Raw genomic sequence first — 22,616 nt, 5'->3', positions numbered from 1 at the left:
CAGTCTAAAGTGGTTCGTACACGAGAACAGAAGGTAGTTTGCATACAGAACACGCACCTGACTCAGTCAAATCGTGACACATATGTAAATTAAACCATTGGCTTCCTATTGCTAAAGATGGTTGTTGTAGTTTCATTCATTCATTCATTCATTCATTCATTCATTCATTCATTCATTCATTCAGCTGTTATTGCATTGCAAACTGTGGTTGCAAATTACGAAAGATTCGCTTGGAATACTTTTTAAATCCGACACTAGGTCACAGATAACACTAGAATACCGTCACGAAAGTATCAGAATCCCCAATGTACATTTTGGGTTTCGTAACCCGGTTTGTAGATATTGCCTTATTTGGTCCGGGCCATAGGTCTATTTGATATCAAGGGGTTATATTGGAGAAAAAACGTATTACACAGATAAGGTCTCGAAAATTGAACTCGTTCAAAAATGGACCTTGTTCTATGAGTTAAAATATATTTTAAGCATTCTGAAACACTGAAAAATTTATTTTGTGAAAATTGTGATGTAAATGAGGTCCCACAGATCTCATTCATCCAGCCATTGGAATAGTACTTCATGGGCTAGCATTTGTTTCTTATATTTGTGACAGTCGCGCTTTTTCTCACGGGCATGTGCTATATTGTCAGCAAGACCCTTTCTATCATTCTTGTACGACTTGTTTCATGTTTTCGTCTAATCCAGGGGCCATATTCACAAGTGAAATATTTCCAGAAATTTTGATACAGCATCAACGATATATGCCTACATGCTGCTATTTAATCAGACATATGTAACTTTGTGTATTCTACTTTCTGTACCGACAAACTGAATACAATAGTAGCCTCAAGCAGCTTTTCTGAATTTCTGCCGTTCTGTCGTATCTCAGATCGTTTTATACTTTCAAAAGAAGTCATGCTCATCGGAACTGTAGTGATATCGCCCTCTATGGCAAAGGTTTTGGCTGTAAGCCTCGTTCTGGTGTTGACAAGCATGGCATGGCCAGCTTGCAAATAAAGTTCATGTGTTCACGTTAGTTCCTCGTCGTGTCATTGCTGCCAATAATCAAACATGGTGTCAGAAGTGGGATTTTGAAAGAATCATGGCAGCGTTCCAAGTCCAGGCACCAGACAAATTCGACTTTTCGAAGCCAAGTGAATGGCCGAAATGGATTCAACGATTCGACCGCTTCAGCATTGCATCAGGGCTGTCAACAAAGGATGGGTCACTCAAAGTAAACACCCTCCTGTATACGATGGGAAGCAAAGCGGATGAAATTCTGCCGTCTTTTGGACTGACAGATGAGGAACTCAAAAACCTTCAAACTGTTAAAAGTAAGTTCGAAGATTACTTTATCGTCCGCCGAAATGTCATATTTGAACGGGCAAAATTCAACAACCGTAAACAAGAACCAGGCGAATCAGTGGATAGCTTCATCACTGCACTGTACGGACTGGCCGAGCATTGCAAATACGGCGCCTTACGAGAAGAAATGATCCGTGATAGAATAGTTGTAGGACTGCGTGACGAGAAACTTTCAGAGAAATTGCAAATGGATGCTGATTTGACTTTAGTGAAAGCAGTCGACCAAGCACGTCAAAGTGAGGCTGTGAAAAGCCAACAGCATGCCATTCGAAACCCAACCAGCGTCAGCAACGACAATATGGATGCAGTCAAGTCGGGCAAACGACGAAACCAACGACGCAGTCAACAAATGAAGGGAAACGAATTTCATCAAAAATTCAAAAGCACCAGTAATAAGGGCACCATGGGAAGATCGAGCAGTCAGCAGAACAACAAATACAGTTCCGACTCTAGATGTTCATGGTGTGGAAACCAACCAAACCACAACAGAGTGAACTGTCCAGCGAAGAGCGCCACGTGCAACGCATGCTCAAAGGTTGGTCACTTTGCAAAAGTTTGCAGGTCCAGAGGCAGTCAAAGCCGACCCAAACAAATGAACGTTCTACAAGAAGCTGAGTTTGACTCAGAATTTTTGGGTGAAGTCAAATCCACTGAAGGCAAACCGTGGATGGTGGATCTAAGACTCTGCAGTGCCAATGTACACTTCAAGATTGACACGGGTGCAGATGTGACAGCAATACCGGAGAAAACATTCACAGAGATGTTTGACCGATCAAAACTCCAGCCCACAGATAGAGTACTTTATGGACCAGGACAAACCAAGCTGGAGACTATCGGCAAAATTCAAGGAGTACTGCACTTGAATTCAAACCGTAGTGGCCGTAAACACACTGCCCAATCACGTCAAACCATTTATGTTGTGAAACACCTTAGTCAAGCATTACTTGGTAGACCAGCTATCGAAGCACTACACATTTTGTCCAGAGCTAATCTCAGCAGTATCTCTGAGCAACAAGATAAACTCATGAAATACAAAAAGCTATTTCCACAGCTATTCACTGGACTGGGCAAACTTGAGGGTAAATATGAAATCAACCTCAAAGATGATGTGAGGCCGTACGCAATTACTACACCCAGACAAGTTCCGCAACCGCTCATGTCAAAGGTCAAGGATGAACTGACACGAATGCAAAACCTTGGGGTAATCAAGCCAATTGATCAGCCAACTGACTGGTGTGCAGGCATGGTTGTCGTTCCGAAAGCAAACTCAGAACGTGTTCGCATATGTGTTGACCTACAAAGACTCAACGAAGCAGTACACCGGGAACTTCATCCCATACCTTCAGTCGACCAAACTTTGGCACAGTTACAGGGAGCCAAGGTATTTTCGAAACTTGATGCAAACAGTGGGTTCTGGCAAATCGATCTAGACGAGAAATCACAGTTACTCACAACTTTCATGACTCCCTTCGGAAGATTTGCATTCCGCAGGTTACCTTTCGGTATCTCATCAGCGCCGGAACATTTCCAGAAACGCATGCAACGAATCCTCGAAGGTTTAGAAGGAGTAGTATGTGAAATGGATGATATCCTTATCTTTGGAGAAAATCAGATGCAACATGACAAACGTCTGATGGATGTTCTGCGCAGATTAGAGAAATCTGGTCTAACTTTAAATCCAGACAAATGTGTGTTTTCAGTTCGTTCAGTGAGATTTGTTGGTCATATCATCGGTGAAAATGGTATCAGTGCTGACCCCCTCAAAGTTAAGGCAATCATCGAAATGGATAAACCTAACAACATCACTGAATTGAGAAGATTCCTGGGAATGGCAAACCAACTGAGCAAATTCACACTCGACTTGGCAGAGACTACCAAGCCCCTCAGAGACCTCTTATCAAAGAAAAATGCATGGCACTGGTCTGATGCGCAAGACGAAGCATTCTTCAAAGTGAAATCATTGCTTAGTTCAACACCGGTACTCACCATGTACAACCTACAGTCTGAGACGTTACTCTCTGCAGATGCGTCAGCATTTGGCCTAGGTGCAGTTTTGGCACAAAAACAGACTGACGGACATTGGAGACCTGTAGCTTATGCGTCACGAGCTATGTCCAGCACAGAACAAAGGTACGCACAAATAGAGAAAGAAGCACTGGCTATTACATGGGCATGTCAACGCTTCAACAACTACCTACTAGGACTACCCTTTCATATTGAAACTGATCACAAACCACTCGTACCCTTGCTTGGGACGAAGAACTTGGAAGACTTACCTCCCAGAGTCCAACGTTTCCGCCTCAGATTGATGAGATATTCATACACAATATCACATGTACCAGGTGGCAATATGACAACAGCCGATGCTCTCTCTCGTGCGCCGATCAAATCATTACCATCAACAGAGGATCTTGCACTCCAAGAGGAGACTGCAGCTTATGTAAATGCTGTATACCAAGGAATACCAGCATCATCATCGCGCATTGAACAAATCCGCAAATGTCAATCAAACGACCCAGCTTGTCAGCTGATCACACTCTACATCAAAGCTGGATGGCCAGAATGGTCAAAACTGGCCCCAATCGCGAAACCATATTGGCATGTCAGAGGAGAATTAACCACTCATGATGGACTGCTTGTGAAAGGAAGTAGACTAGTAATTCCAAAGGAGATGCAAGGTGAATTACTACAAAGAATTCACGAAGGTCATCAGGGCATATCAAAATGTCGTGCTCGTGCAAAATCTGCAATATGGTGGCCAGGACTCAGTCGCGAAATCATCGACTTGGTGAAAACCTGTGATACATGTATGAGAAGTCAGAAAGATCGAGCTGAACCATTAATTCCTACTGAATTCCCACAACGTCCATGGCAAAGAGTCGCCACTGATCTTCTTGAGTTTAATGGCTCAACTTACCTCGCACTTGTGGACTATTATTCTCGTTATGTGGAGCTGTCAAAACTCAACTCTATGTCTTCATTCACAGTCATCAGATGTATGAAATCTATCTTCGCACGCCACGGTGTACCAGAAACTGTAATGTCAGACAATGGCCCACAGTATGCCTCAGAAGAGTTCCAGCAATTCGCAATAGACTATGACTTTGCACACGTAACCAGTAGCCCACACTACCCTCAGTCAAATGGAGCAATCGAAAGAGCTGTACAAACAGTCAAGAAGTTGCTGAAAACAGTGGATGATCCGTCTAAGGCTTTATTGGCATATCGCTCGACACCACTGGAAAACGGATATTCACCAGCAGAGCTGTTGTTCAACAGGAGAATACGTAGCACTGTACCAATCCTACCTGAGAGATTGAAACCATACCTCCCCAATAAAGATGCATTACGAGCAAAGGAGTCGTCGATGAGAAACCGTCAGAAACGCAACTTCGACATTCGTCATCGCGTCCAGGAGCGTAAGAGCTTATCACCAGGAGACAAAGTGTATGTAAAGGGAGATAATATACCCGCTACTGTTGTTCGTGCAGCGGGCACCCCGCGTTCGTACATTGTGCAAACACCAAAAGGGACACTTAGACGTAACTGTCGTCACCTGACATATCGATCACAGCAAAGTAAAGACGTAAAACTATCTCCGCATGCAGATACCAGAGGAAATACGGACATTCCACTAAATACTCCTCTCAGAGCGCTCAAACAGGACATTCCACACAAACCACAGGAGATTGGAAGGGAAGCTACTGCCAGTGAAAATGTTGCACCTGCACAACAGCTTATGCAGGAAACTAGTGAACCCTACATGACTCGTTCAGGAAGAGTTGTAAAACCGCCGAGCAAATTAGACTTGTGATGTTCATGTTGTGCATGCAAGAAAACCACTTTCAGACATGTTTATGCTCATGAACAATCAGTAGAATATTGTTCTACACCTCTAGAGACTTCGCGGCGATGCATTAAACTAAACTTTTAATTGTTGTGTTTGTTTAAGTTAAAAGTTACACATACTGTCTTAAATCAGACATCAAATTTGTTGCTTTTCAAAAAGTTGTAATTCTGTAATCATCAGCAAGGACAACTTCATCTCAGAAGGGAGATGTAGTGATATCGCCCTCTATGGCAAAGGTTTTGGCTGTAAGCCTCGTTCTGGTGTTGACAAGCATGGCATGGCCAGCTTGCAAATAAAGTTCATGTGTTCACGTTAGTTCCTCGTCGTGTCATTGCTGCCAATAATCAAACAGGAACAATCCTACATTCTTCAGTCCACGTTGCATGAACACAAATTACACAGCTTATAATAGATGATACAACTCTGGTTTTTCTCAGCAAACAAATGGAACATGCGTACGGAGTTACAAGGTTTCGCAATGAAGTTCTGCGTGGAGCTGTGGATAAGTTGGCCACTTACACAGTGCGCCCTCAAGGGTGGACTATGCGCGCATTTTCCTATCCGTTTTCATTTATTCGTTGATATGAGAGTAAAGTGCATGCAGGCCAGGGTACAGGCACAATGTCAAGGCCTAAATACCTACTGAAATATAGTTAAAAGACCATGGGAATTTTTGAAATTACTATTTTTTGTGTGCTGATCAAATTTCTTCATGGATTACTCAAAACCACATGTAAAAACATTCTTTATGCTGGTTGGTAAAATTGTACTAACATTGCTCCTGTAGATACTGGATAATTCACTGTAAATCTCCTAAATGTTACTGCGTCCATGTGAACACAGGGTTTTAAAAGGTCTTCCACAATCTACACCATCTGTTACACAGTCAGCTTGCAGTGGGGATAAAAAGCAGCCACAGGATTAGTAGCTAGAGATAACACACACTGAGGTTTTTATGACAAAATTCATATGAAAATTTTATTGTAATTCCAGCAGACTATATTGATATAACAAAGGATAAAACATAACCAGTTACTATCACGGCACACTACTATGGTATTTCTTAGATAAAAAAAGATGCATTTGTGGTTCTCGAAGAAATATGGATGCAAATCAAAAATTAGGCTGGGTTGTTTCGCTGTGACAGACATGAGCTATCAAGGAAGTCCTATAACTAATTCAGACTAGGGCAAAATGTCTGTTGGCATAGACCTCAGAGAGAGCTTTTAGGACACATTCTGTTCAAATGAATAAGCACTACCAACAGACTATATGGCTTCATCATAGTCACAAATACAGGTTTTGAAAATTCAAAAACCTACAATGGTGAAGATACCACTTTGGCTGTGCTTTGAAAATCAAAGTTACTGGAAAGAACCCCCAAGAAACATAGCCTCTGTTTGGAATAAACACAAGGTTTGTGTGTTAGGAATAAATAATTGTAAATGTCTAGCTGATTGTTAGGTTAGGGGTCATTATAATCTTTTGAATGTCCTTGGTTCAGGGCATTTGTCAAAGGGGGGGGTGGGGGGGGGAGGTCATGACATACACCATGGGAAATCTACCAGTATCACTGCACATCATTTTTTTGCAGACACCCATAAGGCAACAATAAATGGAAAACTTAACCCAAAAAAACACCATCATGCTTGATATAAATAGCTGGTGTCTGGTATTTATGCTAATATGCTTGCCAAATCAAAGCAAAAATGACCTGAACCTGTTTACATTGAGTGAACATACCAAGTTATTGTTTCTATCAAAGTACCGATAGGTGGGTTTTTGTCACAAAAAAAAACTTTGGTTCCTTTCTTGATGTAAGTCATCAACATGGAGGTGAACAAAGGATTAAGTTTATAATGAAAAATTTACATTTTACCTTTTCTGTCCACTGTAATTTGGTTGAAACCTTATGCTACAGTTGAAATACCTAATCTTCTGTTACAATATTAAAGTGCAAATTATCAAACGTTTTCATTTTTTTTTTTCATTCTGTAAAGGTGTAGATTAAGGCTTTCCATGGCTAAAATGTACGAATAATTTCAAGTTATCAAGAATATCCCGGGATTTGCGCAAGAAAGACATTTAAGCATTTTTTCTCATCAAAATTGCATCATTTCAATCATAAAGACTGCATGGAAATTACTCCAAAGTCATGCATATTTATCGAATATAGTACATAGTCAATTATATGAAATGTGAAATAACTTATACCTGGATGTTTCTTGTAAATTGAAAATTATGACAAATTTTACAACATTACAATTATGCAATGATTTACTATTTAGTAGGTAATCTGTACATTCTTTCTGTTTTGTGTCTGATTGTCTGGGTTGTAACAAGTGAGAGTGAAGCTGATAAAATTGTTCAAGGTCTAAATATACCCTCTGGCTCATCATAGTCTGGTGAAAACTGTTGTTGAACTCTCCTTAAAAATAATCTGCTTAAATGTGAGTGGCAGAAAGGTTTGCGATGACAGACTGTTCAGTTTTTTGCTCTGATTCTTTTTGGTAATGTCACCTACGCTTTGTAGAATTACCTGTGTAAAAGTCAATCTTTTCAGTTTGTTGGTTTGCTGGGTGCACTCTCACAGTTGGTGATTTATACATCTGGTGAACTTTGCTGTGGACCCTGTTCAGAGATGACAAACTGGAATTTCGAGAAAAAAAATCTGAAGATATTTTATGTATTATTGAAAAAAGTGCAATTGATTTGTTTTTGAAGAAGACTAGCTTCACACTAGCATGGGACAGAGATCCACAGATACCAAAAAACATGTTCTTTTTACGCTCTATATCCACCACTTGAGTCCAAATTGATGTAAGGTACTTCTTTGGTTCTGCATATCAAGACACAGGCAAACACCATTCCAATTATCTGCAATAACGGAAACAAACAGGCAATTGTGAAAAATTAATTATTATTATTATCAGAGTACAAAACGTGTTTGGATACCGCATGTACACAACCAGTACGTAGGCTAAATAGTTCTTTGTATTCACAATGTTCTCATCTGTCGTTTTGAATACAACACTACATAGGTGAGTTAAGTACATCACTTACACTCTGAGCATTCTACATTAAAGCGGTATGTGCCTCAAAAGTGAAAGATTTGCACTTTTGCTCAAAATTTTCCAAAATGAAACTATCAAACATTTCTCTTACCAAATCAAGAATAAAAGTCAGGGGTAAATTGTGCAAATTTTGGCACTTGAGAAACAAATTACACAACCAATATTCGAAATTCAATATTACCATCTCTGGAGAAAAATTAAATTTTCACGATTTTTAAAAAATTATGATCATGAATAATTTCTTAGTCCAAGAGCTTTAAAATGAGTCCCACAGGCAGTAGACAAGAAAGGTATTCAAAACTACTGAGATCCAAAGATCTGTCCCAAAGGCACATTCTACCTCAACAATATTGACGTAACTTAAAAGCATGCTAAACTTTCTATTAATTTGCAAATGAAACTATTTTTGGCAAATTCCATTTAATTAGATCTGATAGTCATCTGTTCGATGCTTGTCAGTTGCCTGTAAATCTACATTTATTTTTGAAATATCAGAAATACACATAGTACTGGAAAGAGTCTTGAACTTGAATTCCTCATACTTTTGGAAACTGTATGAGCAAAACAGAGATACTTGACAAACTTCTATTTGGTAAGAAAGGTCTTGTTTGATCAGATGATAAGGAAAATAATGACAGACACAAGCTGTCAGAAAACAGGTAATCACTGAACAGATGATTGCCAACGTCAATAAAAAACTCACCATGACAAAGGCAAACACTGCTCCTGCAATGATGATGTACTTCAGGTTGTCTTCAAGGGTATCAATCAATTTGTAGTAACAGCCCTGAGTATAGCAATGGAATAACATGCATATGAAAATGTGTATGGCTCAACATATAATTATGCCTGCACTGCACATAGCAGTGGCAATTGGACAAGACACCCGTATTGATAAAATCTGAAAATTCTTTTGTATCAGTCTGCCTTGCCCAGACATGTCAAACCACAATTCTGACAGAGCTAAAAGATCACCTCCCTTTTCAAAATCTCCCAACTCTTTACAGAGTTTTCTACACTTGAACTAGTTGGTTAACTATCTAGAATGCTTGAGTTTGAATATATTACATAACGACAGAAAAGCATGTTTTACCTCTGTGTATAGTAAGTCAGGTTTTGTTATATCTCCAGTACAGTTGGTGTCTTTCTTGCAACAACTTGTGGGCACTGAATTAGGATGCTCGCTGTACCATGGTGTTTTCATCCAATCTGTGTAGTTATCTACACCGCAGCATTTCAACTGAACAGAAAGCAAGACATCAACAGTGAAAGTCACATTTAAATTACTGCCATAAACCTTTAGAAAACTGTACAAATAAATGAATGTCATGTCTTCTATGTTCTCCAATCATTCAAATGAAAATCAAACATATTTTACTCACTACGAATGGCCATCGCAAAGCTTTAAAATTTGAAATCAGATTGTCAAGGCAAAGTTCAGTAACCATTTACACTTTACAAAAATTCAGAACATACTGAATGCCTAGCAAGCTGACATTGTTTGTAGGCTCTGCTCTGCTCTAGGACACTAATAACAGGATGTAAGTGTACATACAAGGAAGAGCATTGAAGCTGCATTGTAGACGAGGTGCTATGAAACAGCCTAACCATTTTAATCATTTCAGAAGACATCACTTAATTTTGATGCAAACCAGCTTACAAAACACACAAAAAATTGCAACCTTGTCAGGACACATTTACATTCAACACTATTCTGAAATAGTATTATTGGAGCTTAACACTTTCACCCAATGGTTTGGCCTGATCCTATTGTTCCCTACAGCAAAGTTGGACCTTCACATCCGGAAATGGGTTGAAAGGAACAAAGCAGGTGAATAAACCAAAAAGGGACAGATGATGTCCCCATGTCTAGTCTGTCTTACATGTCAGTCAGTCCTATTAGATTTCTACCCTTCATAACCTCTCCAACTTTGTCATTGAAAAATACCAAACATTACTGACCTCTAGCGTGAATGTATAGAAGTTATGAACGTATACTCACGTCTTTCTGCATTGAATCAACTGCATCTTCGTAATTTGGATCTGTATAATTTTGAATAGCAGTGTTCATACCATCTTTAAGACCTGTCCTGATCTGTATTAGAAGGAAAATTTACATCTGTAATAATTATTGGTAATTACAAGTACTGAAAAATAAAATTATGATTACAAATCTAGAAAATTATCATTGAGAGACGGTGATGGATTTTTCATTCTTCGAATACATTGATCAATTTCCCAGTATTATTTACATCTAACATATGGTCCTTCATGATACAGATATTGTCAAGGAAATCAAGGACCTGGTGATTATTAACATTTGGCTTGGTGGTATGACTTACAAGGGCAGAAAATATCTTACTTGATCTTTGTAAACAAATCCAAGGATGGCAGCTGTCACTTCCAGGAGTAATATCAACAGGATAAGTGAGAAAAACTGAAATGAAGAAAACATGGTTCTCTGTTTACTTCTGCAGGGTAGGCATCTCAAAACCGTAATTCATTATTCTCATTCATGCTTGCACAAGAGCCCTGGCCCTTGTTATCACAATAGCACCACGGACTTGATGTCTGTCTCACAAGGTACATAAAGGTATACCAGTTACACAGGCATCACGTTAGATATGTCAGACATCCACCTCTACCACTACTTCACATAAATAACATTGCTAAGCTCTTTCAAAGTTAAAGAAATGCAGATGGGACAGAAACTGCTTGTCAAAATGAATTTCAAGGGGAATGATAGCTAACCACTTGAGGTGGTATTTCTGTTAGGCCCCTAACTTACCCTCCTCCATCTGAAAACAATTTCACTGAGACACATTCCTTACCGGACTCGCATTAAATTTGACCTTGTAAAGGTCTAGCTAGGGTCAGAGTTAGTTTAAGGTTAGGATTAATTGAAAACATATCATAGTCTACTGAAAAGAATGCCCCAGTTGGAGTCATCATTTAGGAAGACTCCATGTTTTTCAAGTCTTTCACGGATAAATCTGAGACACTGAAAATCAAAGACTAGCTGCAAATCTGTAAATTTGCAGTAAAGTCATCCTCAATGCGTACACACAGAATCAAAAATGTAATACTTTCTGATTTATTTCCCACAAGTTTACTCTGTTATTTGATTGTATGAGGATTAATATTTGTCACATAACGTGAAGTTCACCCAAGCACTATGAGCAGTGGACAAAAACAGTCTTTGATGTCTATTGCTGCCATACTTACTGTTCCAAGGAGACATTTGCTTTCCTTGCAGGCACCAATACAACCTATGACTCCAGTGATGAACATGAAAACTGCTGCTCCAAGCAGGATACCGGCTGGGATTAATGTGTAGTAGTCTTTATCTATGTGCTCAAAATTATCGTATGTCTTGAACACTGAAACGCTGACGTAGGTAAGACCAGCTGCTATAGCCTGTGGATAGGTAACATTTATTCAGAATGTGAATTGGTGTGCTTGTACATGAAAGTTTCAAGTATATCAACAAGACTTCTTGGCTGGTAGATGTCACCTCAAGAGGGTAAATCAATACAAAGTGACATTCTGCATGACCATTCTTTGGTTTGAAGACACTCTCAAAATATTCAAAAATTTTGTCAAATATTCTGTATAAGTATGCGAACAGGTTTTCAAAACTCACAAAATTTACATTTTACAGCTCACATCAGCAACAGGACTCATAAAAGTTGTACGGAATTATGAACAATTTGAACACCTACACTTGCTCAAAATATATCCAAATAGTAGAAGATCAATAACATTTTCTAATGCATAAATAATGAAAATACACAAACCACTTTGTAAAACTTCTAAAACCATGGAACTGCAATTGTGAACCATGTTTTTCTTTCAGACTCAGCTTAATCATCTAGTTTCAATTGTGTCTTATTTTCAGTATTTTCAGGTTCACATTCCACTGAAGTGTATCCTAACAGATAAAACATCTGTATGAGTTGGTTTCGGCCAAAATAATAGCAACTTCCGTAATACGGGACAATCCCCACCCCAGCCTGATTGTGAATCATGGTCACGAAGACATGTGCCAACCTTATGAGGACCTTTGCCTCTGTTGAGGGCCAATTACGATGAGTCACAGTAAAGTGACCCAATCACGTGGGATTCCCTTATCTCAAGGATGAATCATTTCCCTCTCTCTTTAAAAAAGCAAGTTTGCAGTTTGATAACACAAAACTCATCAAATCCATCAACTTAATCCTTAAACAGGGATTAATTAAAAATAACATTATCATGTAGTCTCAATTTTGCATTCTTATTGGCAACAAAGCTTCATAGGATGTCACATTTTTTTTCACTATACTTCGCTTTTTGTCTACGCCAATGCGACATAGCTCTTGTCACTTGTTCAATAGTTCATAAGTCCAAAAAATGTTGGAAATACATAGCATGACATGCATAGCATGAAGGAAGAAACAAAGGCTTATAGTAGGTCTCCTGATGATCGCAACAGTTAGCTTACACTGGTGATTTCAATACAATCTAATCACTTCTTGAACCTTGGACAAGTTGTGGGGAAACAATAGTGTCACATTTTAGTGGACTGCTCTGCAGTTGGGAAGAAATGTCATAACCCTGCCAGAAAGCAAACTGGGGAGTGTAATTATTGGTCAACCACCGAGCCCTTGTCGCGTGTCGTGAGGGTTGAAAAGCAGCTGGACAAACGAGCATAGAATAGACATACAGTGGTGTGAGCATGAAGTAAACTGTTGACACATTCACAAAATAGTGAAGTGTCTTCCATTGGCAAGCTAGTCCTTGCTGTTTGTCAGAATGTTAGGCCTCTCATAACAAACAAGAAAACATGTACAGAGTAATAACCTAGATCCTTGAAGATATTAACACAAAATACGGCAGTTGGGAAGTGTTCCTTGCCCTTACGACACTACAGAAAAGTCTGGAACTTGGAAGCTGTACTATGTGGTTGGTAAGACCATAGACAGTAGTTTCTCTTCTGTCTATAGTAAGGCTGACACAAAAAATTTATGAAGGCATATATATTTGAAATTTCTGCCTAGGGAACTTTGGTGGACGTTTGGAATCCATTACGATGTACCATCGATGTAGCAGCAATAACACTACAGCACACTTCATAATACAGCAGTTATTTCGAAATATATGGGAAAGGAAAATGGAAGTATTTGAAACACATATCGCCCTGCTTGACGATGAAGCCGAGTAAATGTCGAATTATTCGAAGGTTTTGTGATTAATTATTACTGAACGCGATAACAGTAACTTACAATTACGTTCACGATACGCCATGCCAACAGGTAAGCTTCATTGAGATTCCATGGGCATGCATCTAAGCTCTGAGAGTCTGCTGTCAGATGGCTATATACTGTAATTCTCCTTCAATATTGCTAATGGTCCATCGGCAAAGCTTACACTTTTATTTTATTTTGTCATAATGGTGCAGATGTTGTATGGGGGTCATCCCCGGGGGGTCATCTCTTATTACATTTTTATTTCTCTTTTCACATGCACACGATATTAGTATAACAGCCCGCGCCCGCACGTTATGGTGTCTTTGACATGAGCATGATCTGTGATGGTCTTCAAACTGACGGGAGGGACTGCGAGACTCTGCTCCTCCGAAACTCATGAACTAAGGCCTAGACATGATGAAGTACAGTAAAAGTACAAGAAAACATTCAGATTTCAAAATCAAGACGATTGTGAATGACAACGCGTGTATGTTAAGTTTACACCAGCACCACGAACAGACATATTCTTACCAATATTACTAGCTTTCACAGGATGTGTGAAAAATATTAATATGGCGATTTTTACTTTACTAATTACTTACCCAAATAATATCCCCAGAACAAACATTACACATTTTGCTGTCACAGAACAACCGCCCATTTTTGCTTCTTTACACTTGAATCTTCCTGTAATTCCTTCGTTTATAATATAAAATTCCGACAACTTGCTGAGAGTAGTGAGGAGCGATGTCACCTGAAGTATGTTCACGTATGACGTGACGACTACGGTACAAACCAGTGTCAACTTTTTTATGTCATCTGATCTGCAGCTCATGTGACTATGACGATACAATTACCCATCATTCTCTGCGATTTGCAAATTTGCCACGGGGATAACTAGTCTGGCCCCTGACCGCCATCTTGTTCAGCCATATTTGCGTGTCGGCTGGTCGTGGCCGTGAAGTTTACAAAAATGGCCATGCTTTCAGCGCGTCTGACATCTGCATTAGCTAGGCAGCTCCCCAGACAAATCCCAAAGGTAACGTATTCAAAACACGGGCTACCTACACAAAATTTATGTAGTTACATTGGAATAGCGGTGCAACCGGCAAAATTACGTGATGCCGGTGTGGACGTGCAATGGCTTCCTTGCCCATGCTTTTATCAAGTTTAATCATATCTTTCACAGCAGAATTTTTCATGTTCTTTACCTCGAAGGCCTAGTTTCATCAAAAGCCATATTTCACTTTTAAGACGTTTGATTTTGCTATATTGCATACAAGAGGGAACTGTTATCGGTTGAAAAACATAAAAAATGTTCATGAATCAGTTCAAAGGTCACTGTCCTGCCGTCGGTACCTGCTACACCTGTCTGCTAACTTCAGCTCGACCGATGCATGTGAAAAAAGTTCTCTCTATGCTTCTTTTTCAGTGTCTTACATTTGATTACTGTTTTGTTATTCACAATTACAGATATGTCGGGGAACCCCTGCTGCAGCTTTTGTCGCAAACAGAAACTTTAACACATCAAGACCAGCTTACCAAGGTTTGTGGACAACCCATTAACACATTATTGTACAGCAGCCCATGTGACCTATTATTATCACATTGAGGTTAACAGTTATGGCTGTAGTTTTAACTACTCTCCCATTAAGGTAGTATGCACCTCGAAAGTGAAAGACTTAAACTTTTGCTCTAACTTTCCTCAAGGGATCTTTCAATTATTCTCTTTCAAAATCAAGAATAAAAATAGGGGGTCACCGTGCAAATGTTGGTACTAGAGAAACAAATTACCCAAGATTTACCTATATTAGAAATTCAAAATGGCTGCCATCCCTGTGTTAACTCTATAGAGAAAAATAAAAATTTTCGAATTTGGAAAATCTAAGCTGGTGAAAAGTTTTCTTTCACCATGAGCTTTAAAATTAACCCCCACATATGGTATATCAGAAGAGAATTGTAAAAGTTTGAGAGTCCGAATGTCTGTCCCCGAGGTGCGTTCTACCTTAAAATGATTGACTGGAATCATACATTTTGTGATTTCCTTTAGTTTATCTAAATGTGTATGTAATCGCAAACGTTTAAAGATGTATTACATGAATAGCACAAACCGCAAATGACGTCATGTTTTTCTCTCATTAATATGCAAAAATAAATATTCGTCTGCATTTCCCACATAAACGACTACAATAAAACCTGCTAGTGTTACAATGGCAACTAAAAATTACACTTATTCGTATGAATTGATGGCTCAGATTACAAGATGCAACAACAGCTGCGCATGCAACGACAAAATTTGTCCGAATTTCAGGCATATTTGTCCAAAAGTCGCGCGCGTGCAGCTATATTTAGTAACAAACCTGGAATCGCGATCAACGCTATTGCGCTCTGCGAGTATCATAGATAAGTTTGCTTATGAGCATATCTGACAACATCTCAACACCTCTTCTTCATTTCTTTTCTATATACTTTGCAAGCATAATATTTGACATGTACATGTTATCAGACAATCTTAAGTTGGTGGTTATTAGTATTTTCACGCTTTATTGATGAGAAAATTAAACATCGTTCAACCTTAAAATATATTCACTCGAATCACAGTGTTAAAGTCATCTCTGGCTGCCTTTAGCGACTTTATTGTCTGCCATTAGTCTGGTATTATATTTGAACATCTAATGAAATTCCCAATGACAAACTGAATCAGTGCCACAACAAATGTAGAGAAATTATCAAGAATTTTATTGAACAATAACTGTAAGAACAATGAAATATAGTCCTATCAATTAACAACTCTATTTAAAGGATTGTGTTAAGTTTTATCTACCATGCTCAGAAAATTTTGTCAAACAAGTCAAAAATTTATATCAAGCAAATTAAATAAAGTCTTCATAACCAGTCTCTCGAGAAGGAAAAATTGTTGATACCAACAATAAAAAACTCATTTTTGCACAGGTTGAATTCAATAGTGCGTATTGGCCTTTAGACAACATTTTATAACGCAAGTCTAGTATCTTGTGTTTTGCTGCAAGGAAATTAGTTTAACATAATTTGAGTGCGCCTCAAGGGCAATATTAACTATTGTATACCACCCAGTCCAGAACTAATGATAAGGCAAGATAAGGATAGGATTTCAAAGGGATTTCTTAAGTTATTGTTAGCAGCCTGATGTTATTTACAAAAATTTATTTTGAATCCAATATGCAAGATTAATAAAGAACAGAAACAAGAAATTACCCTGTGGTAAGACAAGAGCAGAAGCATGAGAGAGAAACTTTTTCAGCATGTCAATAAAATTTCCAAATCCTACATGTGCATGCATATCTTAAAGCCGGACACATAGTTGTTGTAAAGGTTTGCTCAATATTCATAGTGTGATGCTTTCAAATGTTTGCAGGTGGAACAGCAGAAGTATCATCAGTTTTAGAAGAACGCATCCTTGGAGCAAGCACAAAAGCAGATTTAGAAGAAACAGGCCGTGTTATGTCAATAGGAGATGGTATTGCACGTGTTTACGGTCTTAAAAATGTTCAAGCAGAAGAAATGGTAGAATTTTCAAGTGGCCTCAAGGTGAGTGTATACATAATCTTTCCAAACTCGTGTGTGCACGATGTGATTCACCAGATCTTGTAGTAGATTGGATATGTGATCTATGTATTTGAAAGTTTTTCATTTGTCTAAGCCCACAAAGTTCCGCTAAGAATGTTACTGATACTGAATATATTTGTCCTCTACCATTGAAAGTTTTCATCATTTATTGATGGCATTGATAATTAGATTGCTACAGATTCAATGAACACCAAACCCTTTCCATCTGTTCTAATGGTGCAATATATTGTGTAATAGGTGTTCAGTTTAGATTTACTAATTGGTTTGATATCATCATTTAATGTGTTTCCTTTAAACTTCCTATAGGGTATGGCTATGAATTTAGAACCTGACAGTGTTGGTATTGTGGTATTTGGTAATGATAAATTGATCAAAGAAGGAGACATTGTGAAAAGAACTGGTGCTATTGTAGATGTTCCCGTTGGTGAAGAGTTGCTCGGCAGGGTAGTCGATGCTTTGGGAAATACAATTGATGGAAAGGTGAGAAATTGTCTGCTCTCCCAATAGAATGTTGTAAACAGAGGATGCCTCTGCTTGCAGAGAATACATTTCACATGTCTTGGAGATAAAAGTTGATCTCTGGAGTGTTGCAAAGAAAGGAGTCAGAGCTCACAAGTTACTTTCACTAGTAACTTTCTGCAAAGATTTTGTGTCCCTTTTCTCAAATCTGTACTGACTGTCAAAGCGGTTACCAGACAACCGTAATTGCTAAAGCATTCTATTTCTGAACTTCTCAGGGTCCAATCAAATCTGCAGAGCGTCGTCGTGTCGGTCTCAAAGCCCCAGGCATCATTCCTCGTATCTCAGTGAAGGAACCCATGTTGACAGGTATCAAAGCTGTTGACAGTCTTGTGCCTATTGGTCGTGGTCAGCGTGAGTTGATCATTGGTGACAGGCAGACAGGGTAAGCAAGTTGTCGTATAGGTAGTTTTATGGCCACCCAATGACTTTGTTGACAGCTATAAGGCTGGTTTTAGACAGCATCTCCAAGAACTCACATTCTTAAAACATAAACCATGCCTGAAGGTGAATGAGGTACGTCATTTCATGAGACTTTCTATATCAGCCCATTCACTACCATGGATGCTGAAAGTGCCGGATATCGTAATATATGCCATGAGTGCCACAAAATTAGGACGAGATCCTGTACATGTTCATTGGACATAGTATGTTTGGTACAGCAATTTTACAACATTATGGTAGTCATTAAGGGCTGGGTACCATGACTGTGTTGGAGCAAAATGTAATATTCAGATTTTGCAAATTTTGAAATGATGCCAGTTCTCTTTTCAAAGTATCACTATAATTTCCATACCATTCTCACTGCTGTCCTTGTTTGTTTTCACAGTAAAACCGCTGTAGCTATTGATACCATCATCAACCAAAGACGATTCAATGAAGGTGCAAATGAAAAAGCCAAACTCTACTGTATTTATGTTGCTATTGGACAGAAGAGAAGTACAGTCGCACAAATTGTACACAGACTCACACAAGCAGGTATGTTGCTTTACAGAAATCACAATCTTTTCTCATCATAACAGAGGAAATTCTACTTTGTCGCTCTGTACAAGCATTAGATGTTCAGCGTTGCAAATAGTGTGCATAAACTCTTGCATTGAGATTGGTTGAACATATCATACTGTCGTTCAGGTACCACTTCCAGCATAGGAAGCAGACATGTCTTGGCCATTTTGTTAGGAACTTGCACCAGCAAAGGCTTATGAGTTTTCACAAACTCAAATATTTTACATCGTTAACTCTGTCAGTGCATTTAGTGTTCATTGTGATTGAAGTGCATTCTTTCTGTTCTTCACAGATGCTATGAAATACACAATTGTTGTCAGTGCCACAGCGTCTGATGCGGCCCCTCTGCAGTACCTCTCACCATACTCAGGATGTGCCATGGGTGAATACTTCAGAGACAACGGCAAACACGCCCTTATCATCTATGATGATTTGTCAAAACAGGTAAGTCACTGCAACACATTAACTTATTTCATGCTGCTTTGCAGTCTATGAGTAAGTCACTGTCATTGGTTGTCCATCTTGAATATACAAATGCTATTTTAGAAGTACTGAGGTATTGCATATACCTCACCTTTGGTCAAAAAGTTGCCACTGGTAACATTATCATAGTCAGTGTAAAGTTTAGATCATTATCACAAAGTTTCTTCAAGCTGGAAAAAACAATATATTATTAAGCATATGCAAAGTCATAAATGTGACTTCAGATCTAGTGACACTCCTTCAAAACCAAGTGAAGTACAACACGCTGTATTCTATAGTGTGATGGCCCAATATACATGCATGTAGGGAATTGGAGGATTATATTAGTGTTCTGTCAAAAACACATTTTGCATGTCAAAGCAGGATTCCATGTTTGGTGGTTTCTGTCACCAAGCAAGGCCAGTTGAACATGCTAGAGAAACACCATCACCCTGAACCATTGTCAGGCTCTGTCCTCAGTGAGCCTTACACACTGATGCGGGTGATACACTTCTGTATTCAACAGGTGTTGAAATGAAGAAAGTCGAAAATTAAATATCCATGTCAAAATGTTACCCAGAACATGAAAAGTGGCATTTAAAAAATTGTGTTTTCACTCAGTGAATGGGAATACCAAGGGATAAAAGCAGTAACAGCCCTTTTATATGAAAAGCCAGACTGTGTGTAACTTTTGTCATTCCCTGTAATTTTTGAATGCCTCGACACGCACGTGTTGAGTAACTTTTGGAATTGTATCACTTTCTGAGAGAGCTTCATAGACAGTTAAAGGTATACTGTCATCTGTTCCAATTTTGCCACAGTTACGATGGAAAGAGACAATCTAACCAATCACAGATTTTAAGCAGGTGGCCGCTTTTTAAAAACAGCGCTCTCACATGGGCATTTTGAATACCAAGGAACGCCGCTTTGACCATATATGGGCATATTTAGATTACAGGTGACTGTATACCTTTAACAGTGGCCTGGACTCACTACTTTCCCATTGATATCCAAAAAATTGTAACACACGATGTCATTGTCTATCACTGCATTAGGCTGTTGCCTACCGTCAGATGTCTCTGTTGCTGCGTCGTCCACCAGGCCGTGAAGCCTACCCAGGTGATGTGTTCTATCTCCACTCAAGATTACTTGAGCGTGCCGCCAAAATGAATGACGACTTCGGTGGTGGATCCCTGACAGCCTTGCCTGTTATTGAAACTCAGGCCGGTGATGTGTCAGCCTATATTCCAACAAATGTGATCTCAATTACAGATGGACAGGTGAGAGACCGACTCCCCATATTTTCTGCTCGAATACTACAGAGATATTGACAAATCATACACAATTATACACAAACTGTTTCCACCAGTAAGACAAAGCAAAGTACACATGATGTGAACATCACAAAACACTTTCAGTGTAAAAGCTTTGTGTCAGAAGTTTAATGTCTAATATTTAAAGCTGAAATTCAAATCACTGGCATAGCCATAAACAATTGAAATTAGACATATTTACAAGTGGTTACATAACAACCAATTTAGCAAAATTAGCTGAAACCTGACCATAAATATAACCAGAAATCAGTAACTATACAGTATTAATGATAACTTAAATCTCCTGTATCACTGTTTTGTCAATTACAGATTTTCTTAGAGACTGAATTGTTCTACAAGGGTATTCGACCAGCCATCAACGTAGGTCTTTCTGTGAGCCGTGTAGGCTCAGCTGCCCAAACCAAAGCCATGAAACAAGTGAGTACAGTGCACATCTCAGAGGAAAATTCCGATTGTGAAAACTTCTGTATATTTTAGTAATATTCAGGAATGAACCTAACTGAGGGATGTGTATCACTTGTGTATTCAGGTTGCTGGCTCCATGAAGCTTGAATTGGCTCAGTACCGTGAAGTAGCAGCCTTTGCCCAGTTTGGTTCTGACTTGGATGCCGCCACACAGTCCCTCCTCAACAGAGGCGTCAGACTTACAGAATTATTGAAGCAAGGACAATATGGTAAAGTTCAGTTATTCATCAGACACTGACCACTTCAAACAAAACAGTCTTTTGTTGCTAGTCTGCTTCGGGTGTGCTATTAAATTGAATAGTTATTGATTGTCTAGATCATAATTCCCATATAAATGTATCTTTTGTAAACAAGATTTCTGTTCATTCACTGTATGAGCTCAATGTTCTTGAACACCTGTCCATGTGAAAGACACTGGAAAAAAATGTACAATATGAAAAGTGGCAAGTTAAATTTCACCTTTAAAAGCAACTTTTACCGGAAGAATAAATGGTAATCATATCAAACAAACATATTTTTGAAGTGTTCTCTTGCTGTAAGTCCATTCAGAATTTGGCCCATTTCCAACCAATCTTTGATTGCAACAAGTTAAATGGCTGCTCCATAAAAGGTGTAGTTTGGATTTGTCACAAGAGAGTATGCTTTTTTAACACAATAATCTGTTTTTCTACGAGTTGAAGAAAAAGGAAAATATAATGATTAATTTTTGACCATACAGTACATTTTTTCAAAAGAAACCATACTACAAACTAATGTTTTGTCTCAATTTCATTACAGTTCCAATGGACATTGCTGAACAGGTAGCCGTCATCTATGCAGGTGTCCGTGGCCATCTTGATAAAATTGAACCCAACAAGATCACAGCATTCGAGGAGGCATTCCTCAAACACATCCGCAGTAGCCACGCTGATCTCATCGACACCATCCGTAAAGAGGCAATGATCAGCGAATCCACAGAAGCAAAACTGAAAGATATGGTTGTCAAATTCCTTTCCACATTTGAAGCCTAAACAAAAAGAAAATATTTCGTTTGTAATGTATTAAAATAAAAAACCCCTCATTTGCAAAGTTGGTGGGATTTGCGGCATTTGTATGTCACTCACAAGAAAAACTGAAATTTTATGATGTTAGAGTGTTACTGTGTGTTTGAAATGGCTTGTATAAGGACAAAAACTAACACAATGAACTACATCAGCAGATGATGGAAAATGACCACTTTGTCCACAGATATATTATGTAAAGTTAGTTTTTGGATTTTGCCAGGTACAATAAAAATACCCTGTAAATTTAAAAATGGAGTGCTGTTGTGTATTTACTCAAGGGTGAAGCGCTATTTTGCGTTTGTATTTTTATAAGTGAACAAGTTCATGGGCAAGTTGATGTGCTGTTCTGTGTACATGCCAAGGAACAGTGTGCACTCTGGCATTGTCACGTCTATAATGTTGCAGAAATGGACTGATGTGGCAAAACACATACCCCATCCACCACTCCATCACTGAAGAAAATGCTTTCCAATCTACAACTGCCTATACCTGTAAGCCTTTCACTTCCATGTAGGCCAAGTACATGTTAAAAGTAGAGTCGGCAGACCGTTCTCTTTTGAGGAGCAAAAATTTCAATATGCCATAGTCTGTATCTATGCATGCCATGATGAAAAATGTGGCAGATCGTCTATGTAGCCGACACCAACTGTCTGATACTGGCTATCAAATAC

The 22,616-nt window shown here is 38.8% G+C and overlaps 2 protein-coding genes across 2 annotated transcripts; one reads left to right on the top strand and one right to left on the bottom strand.

Moving 5' to 3' along the window:
* Window positions 1–6,726: 6,726 nt before the first annotated feature.
* LOC139121417 (tetraspanin-36-like) lies at window positions 6,727–14,360 on the bottom strand. The gene is made up of 7 exons (XM_070686272.1): window positions 14,114–14,360; window positions 11,512–11,703; window positions 10,649–10,723; window positions 10,289–10,381; window positions 9,380–9,526; window positions 8,990–9,073; window positions 6,727–8,089 (listed from the first exon to the last, which is right to left on the bottom strand). Exons 1-7 carry the CDS (start codon window positions 14,144–14,146, stop codon window positions 7,997–7,999), a joined length of 717 nt encoding a protein of 238 aa, XP_070542373.1. The 5' UTR covers window positions 14,147–14,360; the 3' UTR covers window positions 6,727–7,996.
* Window positions 14,361–14,375: 15 nt separating this feature from the next.
* Window positions 14,376–22,196, top strand: LOC139121416 (ATP synthase subunit alpha, mitochondrial-like). Its single transcript, XM_070686271.1, has 11 exons — window positions 14,376–14,550; window positions 14,985–15,057; window positions 16,906–17,078; window positions 17,424–17,597; window positions 17,855–18,021; window positions 18,466–18,614; window positions 18,934–19,085; window positions 20,159–20,383; window positions 20,747–20,854; window positions 20,967–21,111; window positions 21,680–22,196. Exons 1-11 carry the CDS (start codon window positions 14,485–14,487, stop codon window positions 21,910–21,912), a joined length of 1,665 nt encoding a protein of 554 aa, XP_070542372.1. The 5' UTR covers window positions 14,376–14,484; the 3' UTR covers window positions 21,913–22,196.
* Window positions 22,197–22,616: the final 420 nt, after the last annotated feature.

The sequence above is a fragment of the Ptychodera flava genome, chromosome 21 (genome assembly GCF_041260155.1).
Source record: "Ptychodera flava strain L36383 chromosome 21, AS_Pfla_20210202, whole genome shotgun sequence".
Taxonomy (NCBI): domain Eukaryota; kingdom Metazoa; phylum Hemichordata; class Enteropneusta; family Ptychoderidae; genus Ptychodera; species Ptychodera flava.
The sequence above is the reverse complement of the archived record's forward strand: the minus strand, read 5'-3'. Positions and strand labels throughout refer to the sequence as shown.